The sequence below is a fragment of the Phaethon aethereus genome (genome assembly GCF_964289735.1).
Source record: "Phaethon aethereus genome assembly, chromosome: 5".
Taxonomy (NCBI): Eukaryota; Metazoa; Chordata; class Aves; order Phaethontiformes; family Phaethontidae; genus Phaethon; species Phaethon aethereus.
In genome coordinates, this window is record NC_138579.1 from 52159268 (window position 1) to 52169889 (window position 10622).

The following is a 10622-nucleotide window of genomic DNA, read 5'->3' on the forward strand; positions in this document are numbered from 1 at the left end:
TCTGAGTCGGGCAGCTCTGTTAAAATGACTGGATTATCTCCCAGGTGTGCCAGTTCCTCCTCAGGCAGAAATCCTGTCCATTGGCACCCCATGCCAGAGCCTGGGGCATGGGAGAGGGCAGGAGTTGCACAAGGCTTGTGTTCTCTCTGGCAGCTGAAAGCCCTGAGGAGAGGGCCCAGCTCCAGCTGGGTGCATCCTGCCCATCTCCCTCCACACCCTGGCTCACCAGGTCTCCCTTCAGCCAGGGCAGGCAAACATGTCTGTGTGGCCAAGGCCTCCCTCCCAACACACACACACACACACTCTACATGCAGACTGTACAGTGGCTTCAATACCCACGTATACCCACACTAGCATTAAGCATCAGCCCTTGCAAACTAGTTGTGTGACCAGCACACTGGTACTGACCAAAAGCCTGGTTCTTCTGAGAAGCAGGAGAGGCCAGCCCAGCCCTGACCTAGCTTGGGCTGGATCTCCCCTGCAACTGCTAGCCCCAAACAGGTTTTAAAGGCAGCACGCTTCCCTTTTCCTACCAGGTCTCTGCAGAAGGTTTTACCGCTTCCCAGTTTCTCCTGGTGCCAACTGGAAACATAGGTCTATGCTCAGAGTTTCTTCCAGCTTCAACTCACCCTTAATGCCTGCAATTCTGGTAGTGGCATTTAAGAATTGAGCTTCAGGCTCCTGTGCTCGTGGACTGATGGAAAACCAGGTGGATTATGGCTGATTCTTGAGCCCAGGCTGGGAGGTTGCTTGGATAGGTCTGAGGCAGAGCTCTTTCATGGCTGTGACTGGCAGTCATGCTATCCATAGCATCAGACAACCAAGTTCTCCCATCTTCCTCCCCAGCTATTTCTTGCAAAGATCCTGCTAGCTGCTGCTGGCATAAACCCACCAGAAAGGTTTAACAGGTGGAGAAGTCTGGCAGTGAGGGTGATTTGAGAAGGGGAGAAGTATTTTTGTCCTGTCTCTGTCCCAGTGCTGTGTCATACCATGTGGTTTGAGAAACATGAAAAAAATGCATTAGAACTGGAGTCACTGTTGAGAAGGTTTTGTGTTTGTCCCTTCCCTTCCCCCCCGCACTGCCCCCAAAGAGGCTTTTGAGTCTCAGACCCTCATTGCTGCTACTCCTGCCAGCCCTGGGAGATGGGGACCTGTTTATTTTCCATGGGGAGAGGTTCCAGCTGGCCTGGCTCTGAGCTGTCATTTGGGGCAGATGCAGGAAGACAACCAGGAATGTGAGCTCCCTTTCACAGAAGAAGTGTATGCATAGCAGCAGGTGAATTTTGCAGCCCTTAGGAAGTGTACTCGCAGGAGTGAGAGAGGAGAGTTGTTGCCTTGATTCCTGTGCTGGTAGCAAGAGAAAAATGTTGTGGAGAGAGGTGGGATGTGCTGCCTCTGAAGAGATTGACTGTGGTAAGCCTCTGGTCTCTCTAATTTGCTTCCAAATGTAATCTGGCCAATGAAGGAAATGGAGATACCTGTGGTGGATAAAAACCTTTGAGTTCTAAGCCTTCTCACTCCCTTTGTCTAGGTCTTTAACCATGGAAAGACAAGGCTGAGCTAAGATGCTGCCTCACTCCTCAGCTGTGATTCCAGTAGTTTAAATCTGTTATTCTAACTGTTCTTCTGAAGACTGTTCCTCCACTTACCATGTCAGCTCTACCCCCGGAGAACAAAGTGCATCAGCCTACTCTTGTGTAGGCATAGTCAGTGCAACACCTATTCCCCACTACCGCAACTTGGGCAGGGATCCTGGGGATTTTTTGCTGTTGAGAGCGCAGCGTGGCTGCTTGGAAGATTTATAAAAGAAGTATCTTTTGGGTCATGGCTCCCTTACCTTGGGCCAGGCATGGATGCAGGCCAGAGCAGAGCCAACACCAGGCAAAGTGACCCTGGTGTGAGCATTTGCACACCTGTGTGGCAGGTTGCTGCTGCCTGAATTCAGTAAGCCTGTGCCACAGCAGCGTTTGGAAGTGATGGGCTGGTTCCCTGGAGCAGGGCTGTGTGCCTTCGGCAGAGGGCAGTCAGCCTCCCCAGGATGGTCAGCCAGCCCTTGGCCAACTGCCTGCAGTCAAAACCCTTCTCACTAACCTTGAAACCTTTGTTACTTCTTTTTGTGTTGTATTTGGTAACAAAAATAGAGGGGGGGGGGTGTTGCTTTTTTTTTTTAATGTTTTTCCTGTTGCCCCCTTTGGATGCTTTGCCTCATTTTTCAGTACTAGGGGAAGTAAGAGGCAAAGAATCCTTGTAAAATCCAGAAGGTGGGAATTTTTATTAAAATTAATGAAAAATATGTCAGCATATATGAGTACAGCATAGCTCAGGTAAGCTGTCTCTCTTTCCCTAGGGGTGCCACTGAAGCCTTAGTCACAGGGAGTACGGGGAGTGTATGTATGAAGTGGAGTTCCTGCAAGCATTGCATATGCACTAATTGGATTGCATTGGTTGTTTTGGGAATTTGCAACCTCCTCCTTTTCCCTTCCCCCCACCCCCCCTTTTTGGTGCCTGTGGGCTTTAATACAGACAACTGGCCTCTGCGGACCTTCCCTTCACCTTCCCAGTGGATGTGGTAGTGGAAGAACCCAACAGAAAGACCTGTAAATACTTCCCAGGCATCAGGACATGGCTGAAGACAGAAGAAGGAGGCAGCACAAACTTTGGAGAGAAGAGCAGAGACAAGGAGAGATGGTCATTGGCAGAAGATGCTGAGTGGTTGAAGGTGACTTTGAAGGGTGATGCTGACTGTAGAAAAAATGCAGATGGATTAGATGATGCTCCATTGCCTCCTAGAGGACAGCCTGTTGGCACCGAAACCAGGGTGAGTCTAATTACTTGGGGTTCTTCCTCAAACACCTGCTACTAGGGACTTGAGGGTTTCTGACTCTGTCCCCATCTAACTCCAGCTCCATAGGTTTATAGTGCAGGGGTCCAATGGCTAAATCAAAGCACAGTCTGCAGCTGGGCATTTCAAAACTGCATCCCTTTCTTCCACTGTAGCTCCAGGCACTGGAATCAGCTAGCTGTTCCCCAGACCGCATCTTTAAAGTGGTGTTTGTAGGGAGCTCTGGCGTTGGGAAGAGTTCCTTCATCCACCGCTTCTGCTATGACAGGTTCTTGGCTGAGCTCAATGCAACCATTGGTAAGTAATAGGGTTCCTGACCCACCTGGCTAAAAAGGGTGGGAAGATCAGCCTGGACACATGCTTTTTGCCTGTATCTTAGTCCAGCTAAAGGTAAAGATGGTCCCTTGCCCAATTTTGAATCAATCTTGCCATTTCCCTGAACTAAATAGTGTTGATATTGGGCATTGGCCTTGCAATGGCAAGCTGCTCTCTCCCCATCCTATTTTATGATCATTGTTACCTTCCTGACAGGTATTGATTACCAGGTGAAGAGTCTGATGGTGGATGACACCCAGGTTGCCTTACAGCTATGGGATACAGCTGGACAAGAAAGGTAAGAAATTTCTGTGAGGATGCCCTACTGCCAGGCTCAGTGTAGGAAACAGGAGGAAAGGGAAAGAGTGCATGCACCTGGTTTCTGTCTCTGGGAAAATTGTTAGCTTCAGAAGGACCAGAGGAGTCTCAGCAGCTATTCCAGTGCCCATCCTGCAGTAAAGCTCTGTTCTGGAGAGTTCTAGAAGCTGTGGCTGCGAAGCAGGTCCTGGGGACATCACTCTGAAGACTGATGGAAAAGTAGTTTTCAGTATGTCTGACCTGCATGCTTGTGGCTTCAGGTAGTCTATCCATAAATCACTGTATAGTGTGGGATTCAAAGCTCCTCTAGCTCTCAAAGCTGTCCTGCATCAGTCTGCTTCTGGCAAAGCTGCAGGACAAGGCTGCAGATTAGGACAGAAATGGAGGCTCTGGATAGACATCTTGTTCTCAGATTCAGTTGTACTACTACTACTATCCCCAGCTGCTCACCACCACTTGCTCTCCAGAGGGTGCAAAGGAGTGTGTGAAGCTTTCCAGGTCTGATTCAGACAAAACCATCTGAATTAGCTTGACCTGTGGGGAAGGTGATTTGAACTACCCTGCTGGACTCTCTCAGTGAGGTTATTGTCCCCTTCCACTGTCCTTTGTGCTGATAGTCATGGAAGTGATAATCCTTGGTAGAAGGGTAGTGTACTTTTTGCAACAGTGAATATAGGTTCCCCATTTGAAGGCCTCTAGTTTCAAAAGCATGGATCAGCACTGTTGGTGAGGATCAGAGTAGTAGAGGACAGACTTTACCCTTATCTGCTACTAGAGATGTAGGTCCACCATTACCTTCATGTAAATTAGACTTTATTTTGGATGCACTTTGAAGCTGAAGATGAAAGGCTATTTCAAGGGGGCCATTAACCTCAAGAGCCTGGCAAAAATAAGTACTGGATATTTTGGGCTAAATATGTTACGGGGGCAGGCCTTCAGGAGGCAGCTGAGGTCATGGGAATATTATAATCCTGAGCTGTGTCAACAGAGTAATGATGCTGTCTACCTCAGTCAGCAAGACCATGCAGACCTGGTGGGAATGTACTAGGTAGGAGTATCTATTGAAAAGCGAAGTATTTATTCTAAAATCGAGCTTCATGCTGAAGAAATAATGATTTTTGAGGGGACTCCTGTGGTTATTTTGGTGCTGAAGCTGAGCAATAAGGGGAGCTGTTATAACATGAAGTGTGACATTTTATGGAGGCCAGATTGCATCAGAGGCCAAACTCAAGATATTGTCTCTGCAGAAGGACCTGTAGGGTAGGCCCCTGCAGCATTACCAGGTCGGACGTGTACTTGCAAGAGAGAACTTGGCTCAATGCAAATACTGAATAGGAGACCTGGGAAGAAGCAAAAGCTTTTCTTACTTCTAGAGAAATATTAATTACTTCTAGCTGGAGGTGTCCAACTGGGAATATCCTATAGAAGAGATAGAGGAACTCCTTGGAGCATGCAAGGGGAACTCCTTTGTGACTTCCCCGAGACTAGCGCATGCTACACGTGATGTTTCTTCTGGAGCATCTAGCCTGTCCTGTAGTTCCAGAGGTGTACCTTGACCGCCAAAGATATAGTCTGTGCTTTCTCAGTTGGGTGGTTGCCAGAATGTCATGCCCTTGTTGTAGTGACAAAGAACGGGCTTTAGGCAATCATCTGAAGACTTCAGGAGGGTCACTACTTGCTGTAGGTTTTCTTGGCTCTTAATAGAATAGGACAGCTTGTTACCCTGTGCAGGGCTGAAATACACAGCTCTCCAGTGAGATCTCAGTACTTGTGTTGCATTTAATTCCATCAGTTTGCAATCAAATGTGCTTATATCATGGCCCTGTCACAAACTGCTTACAGATTTTAAGGGAGGGAGGGTTGTTGTTGGAATATATTCCCAAAATACATGTCTGTGGTTCTAACTGGTATCCACAGGACAAAGCAGATGTTTGGTGGGAGTTTCTCCTGGAAATTATGTCTAAGTGCTGATTTTATGTATGATGGCATTGCTTTATAGATTCAAAACTGGAAACAGACTGTATTGATGCTGAGATCTTAATTGCTGTTTTGGCAGCACTGGGGCAGACATTATGCACACCTAGTTTACACTGTGTTATAGCTTGGTCTGCATATTCTTCCAGACTCTAGAGAAAGGTAATTTTTTTTCCATCCATTTCCCTTTTTATAGGCAATTACCTTTTCCTATCCCACCTAAGCAGATTCTTTTGTTTCTTTCCTCCTACCTGCTTCCTCAGCACCATGCATTTGGAAAGACTCCTCCTTACCCATGGCTGCCTGGCCTGCCTCAGAGGTACAAGGATCTGACCTGTCTGTCTGTACACACCAGCCCCAGGGACTGCCAGGCCTTGCAGAGAGCCTACACTAAAAGACAGATAATCCCATTCTGTTTCTTGTCATTACACCGTCATGGTTCTGAGCGTGCCTTTGGTTTCATTTGGGCTCAGGTTTCGGAGCATTACCAAGCAGTATTTCCGGAAGGCGGACGGGATTCTGGTGATGTACGACATTACAGCTGAGTGCTCCTTCACAGCAGTGCGGAACTGGATGAGCAGTGTTCAGGTGAGGGTGGGGTCTCGGCTCTCTAATGCTGGTGGTGCTGCTGCTGCCTTGCCCCAGACCACCTCCAGCAGTCTGTCTGGGAGCGACCTTCTCTGATGCCCCAGGAAGTCCTATTGACCATGGGAAGATGAATTATCAAAGCAGATTCTATGGGTACTGCCTGTGGTAGTTTGGGACCAGACGCTTCTTGTTGAAGGTACCAAAGGCAGTGGTAGCCCCTTAAACGAGGGAGGGCTGTTTCTATGGCAGAAGGTGGTATGACCTGCCAAAACAGTAGTGCGTGTTTGTAAGCAGCCCATGGGCATTGGCAATGTCTCCTAAACATGGTCACATCACACCTGTGCTCAGGCAAGGGCATCTTCTGGTGTCCAGCCTATGCACCAGAAAGGGAGATGCCCCTGGTGCGTTTAAGCTCAGACCTGCAGCATGTGTGCAAAGCACTTTGCATAATCACACCCTGACTCTGGTTTGAGATTTCTAGATAAGACTGAAAAATTAGTAATAGCTTATTTTTTTCCTCGTTTGCTTCAACTTTAAAAGATTATTTTTTTTTTCTTTTCTTTTTTATTTGGTGGCTGTGTTTTAATACTGTAGTCTGCCCCTCTGATTTTTATTTCCAAACTCTCAATAAAAGCATTCATCTGTGGCTTGTATCTGCTAGTGGAGACAAAAATACCTGTTTGTATAATTTAAATAAGTTGTGTGTAGATGACTCAGAGCTGAAGGGAAATTAAAGGGTGGTTTTGTTTTGATTGTGCCGAGTCTCAAAAACCAAGATCTGAGTGAAATGAATACGCATAGATTGGAGGTTTCTAATATTATTAACTTCCACAAGCCTGTTGGGGGAAAGAAACAACCACTTAGCTATTTCTTTGGGCTCTAAAAGATCAAAGGTTAAGATTTTCAAAACCAATCAGGCTCTGAAAATCAGGCTTCTTCTGGGAAGGTTAAACTGAGCACACAGAAAATCAAAGCACCCGAAATCTGTAACTTTTAATAATATCTCTTCTTTTCCTTTCCCCATCTTAGTATTGATCTTGCTTTGAAGCTGTTCAGGTACTGTAAGTGATCCAGGGCAGTCAAGTTTGGAAACAACTTGGAGTCCCATTCTGCAGTCCTTACTCTGGTAATGTTCTAGGGAGCCAGTGGAACTAGAGAGAGTTTTACCAAAGGTAATGGGCTCCAGGAATCACCTAGAAATAACAGTTCCTACAGAGACCCTATACAAGAGCTGAAAGTTGCTTAGCTTGCTTGGCCAGTGGATTTTCAGCAAGGAACAGTTGAGTTTAGGACAGCACATCAGATTAATAGTACTGTACATACACACAAAAATTATTGAACTTACTAAGAAGCTCTGCCTGAACTTAAATTCCAAACAGCCTATGGGGCAAACTGCTTTTCTTTAGGCTTGTTATTTCCCAGAGAGGAACCTATGTCCTGTCTCCCCTCTCTCAGCTTCCCAGCTGTACATACCAAACATTTGAAATACATTCCCATAGTTTAAGCTTCCTTCCACAAATCCCTGGGGCTATTTGAGGAATGGCCCTTTAATGAGCTAAAGGGGCTGATCCTGCTGCCTCTGAAAGTCTTGTCTGTGTGAGCTGGAACAGGATCTGCTCCAAGATATTTCCTTCCCTCGGCTGAGTCTCTAGGGTGTTTTACTCTGTTTCTTTTGCAGGAAGGTATCGAGGATGGAGCTGTGGTCTTTCTGCTTGGAAATAAACTGGATGCTGCACAGGGAGCAATGTGGAATGTGCCCAAGGTGGAGGGGGAAAGGCTGGCGAAGGTGTGACTCTGTGCTGTGCTGCTTGACCTGCTCTGCAGCCTCCTTCCAGCTGTTAGCAGGGCAGCCTGGCTGACAGGAAGCCCTTCTTGGAGCCATTTCCCAGTATGGTATCTTCCCTCTTTCCCCCTGCCCCCCGTTTCTCTAATGCAAACATGTATACTGAGATCCCTCTGGTATCAGGGAGGATGAGGTGGTGGCCAGCATGTGGCAGACAATGCCCCTTGAGGCATGCTCATGTATTTCTCTTGAGGCTTGATGCCTCCTTACAGTCTTTGAGGGAAGCATGCATGGCTGTTCTCTCATTTGAGGATGCTCCTAATGCACACTCCACAAAATTGTCCTGCCTGCTTCCTCACTCCCTGCATCTGTATGCCCACTGGTACCTTGGTCCCTGGGTGGGGGGAGGCAGGGTTTCAGAGGTGTTCCCCACCTTCTGGACTCTGCAGCACAAAGGTAAGGGAATCAGAGTACTCTGGACAGATGTTTTCTCTTCCCGTTTAACTCCCCCAGTGTTCCCTTTCGAATATTCTGGCTAGGCATTTCCTTTTCCTGGGTTGGTGATCAAATTGTGCGCCCCAGCAGCTCGGTAACAGCCACTCTCCTTGCCCCAACTGCTGTTGGCGGAGTTCCCGGTGGCAAGGGTGGGCCAGCTCCCAGGGGTGTGGGTGAATGACGGGGCAGAGCTGGTAGCCAACATGGGTGCTAGCTGTGCTCTCTGGCAGGAATACAAGGCTGTCTTCTACGAGTGCAGCGCGATGACTGGCTATAACATCATGGAGCCCATGCTGCACATGGCCAGGTCAGTGAACAGGGACAGTCACCCTGGGATATTTCCCCAGCTGCAGGTGATTGGTGTGGGCTCTCCTGGGGAACGGGCAAGAAGAGGGGGTTGTCAGACACTGACTTTCTGCCCATGTCACAAAGAAGACCTGGAACAATGTACTCTTCCCCCTGACTCCAGGTCCTTGTCTTCTGTGCCTGGAGAGCATCAAGTGTAGACTGGACATTGTCGCATTAAAGCTTCACCTGGCAGAGCTGGATGTTGAAAGATTGAGAGTTTAATTTTAGTATTTCATCACAAAAACCTGGTGTACCATCCCAGATTTTAAGCTGTCATTTTCAGTTTGAAGTCCACATGCATCTCTAAGGGTTTTTTCTTCCTTATCTTATTAAGCATTATACAGAATGTGATATTTTGGTGGCAATATTTTTAAAGGGAGATAAGACATTTTGTAAGGCTGAAAGAGGTTTGTCCTAACATTTTTAGTTTTTTTGAAAAGACAAGTAGTTTTGAAAAAAGTCTGAAATCTAGCAAGAAAAATATCCTTTTCTTTTATCCCTTCACCTCCTGCTGCATCATCTCTGTTAAATTCACAGCAGGACTTAGCTGTTCATTAACTGGGATGATTTACTCATGTCTCCCATAGTATGTGCCTTCAGCATGCTTTATTACCATGCTGCTGCCCGAGATGGCCCAACAGGTGAAGCAAACAGCCTGGAATTCTGCCAGTGTGGGAGCTTGGGAATAAGGCATAGACCACTCACACCCCAGTCTGGTGCTCTGACTACTAAGCCATGCTGTCCCCTCTGGTATGTGTCTAGTTTCTTTCCCTGTTCCCTGGAACTTCATGCTCATTTTCTGTGTGTGGTTTATCTAGCCCACCTTCCAGAGAAGCCCGGTCTTTAGGCTAGTCACTTCTTACAATCCTAAATGTAAGATTACCCCTGGCTGATGGGGAGCAAAGGGCAGAGCCAAATGCCTTGGCAGGAATATCTCAATAACTGAGTTGTGTTCTTGATCTCTGCTGCTTGTTCCAGGTTGCTGACAGCACAAGAAGACAAGCAGAGGGAGAATGCCCTGCAGCTGGAAGATGTCAGCAGGAGGAAAGGGTGCTGCACATAAGGCACATCAATGTGTCAACAAGAGACATGTGCCAACACTGTTTCGTGAAGCTAGGGTTACTTTTGAGCAAGCTGAATTTGATGGTATCAGCTCTGCAGAGACTTAGGGAACCTGCAGCTTTTCCCCATCTGGGAATTTCAAGGCACCAAATCAACCCGAAATGTGAATATGATCTGCACTGTTCCAGTTCCCAACTCTGCCCTCGTCTCTGGAGGCCTCTGCTTCTTTGGTGGAATTTGGCTGGTCTGGGCTAATAGCACAAACTAGACCTTCTATCTGGAGAAATCACTTCCCTGTAAAAAAATGGAAGTCTTGTTCCTTTTCTTTCTGGCAAAGAAGTTGGCTAGCAGCAGAGAGTGGAGGACACAGTGGGTGCTGTATTAAATAGAATTTTAGGGTAAGAAATAAAGAAATTATTTTAAATTTGGGCTAGCTCTAAGTAATGATCCATCCATCTCAAAGAGCAGCATGTCCTATTGGTTCTGTAACAGTGGAGTCCAGCTGACAGCCTGCTGTGGTAAGCAGGAAAACCTGCATCAGTTCCTGTAAGATCTGGATCAGGTCCCATATTCACTGCGAAATTTGGTTTGACTTGCCAATATTGTAGTTAACTGATTCCATATGTGGATATAGTATGAACTGATAAAACCAGTCATCCCTATGGCTTTCGTCACTTTTGTTACCCTAATGGGCCTTGTCACTGTCCCTTTTTTACTGTTTACAGAACACAGAACCGTTGCCCTGGGACTCGTGGGCACTGGGACATGCTGCTGATTCATAACCTGTAGCAGGAGCTGTGCTGTACATAATAGGGGGGCTGTATGTAGCCTGTTTCAAGGCCAAATGCTGCCTGTTTCCTTCCATTCTCTTATCCTTTCCTGAAGAATCTCCAGCAA

General features: G+C 47.0%; 1 protein-coding gene across 1 annotated transcript in view; it reads left to right on the forward strand.

The window, feature by feature from the left end:
- Window positions 1-9726, forward strand: part of CRACR2B (calcium release activated channel regulator 2B) — a gene marked incomplete at its 3' end in the record, with an annotated part of 40932 nt that extends 31206 nt beyond the window's left edge. The window contains exons 12-18 of the mRNA XM_081999961.1: window positions 2524-2818; window positions 2998-3139; window positions 3374-3455; window positions 5923-6037; window positions 7716-7823; window positions 8546-8622; window positions 9642-9726. Coding sequence (XP_081856087.1) covers window positions 2524-2818; window positions 2998-3139; window positions 3374-3455; window positions 5923-6037; window positions 7716-7823; window positions 8546-8622; window positions 9642-9726 — 904 coding nt within the window. The remainder of the gene's footprint in view (window positions 1-2523; window positions 2819-2997; window positions 3140-3373; window positions 3456-5922; window positions 6038-7715; window positions 7824-8545; window positions 8623-9641) is intronic.
- Between the last annotated feature and the right edge of the window lie 896 nt (window positions 9727-10622).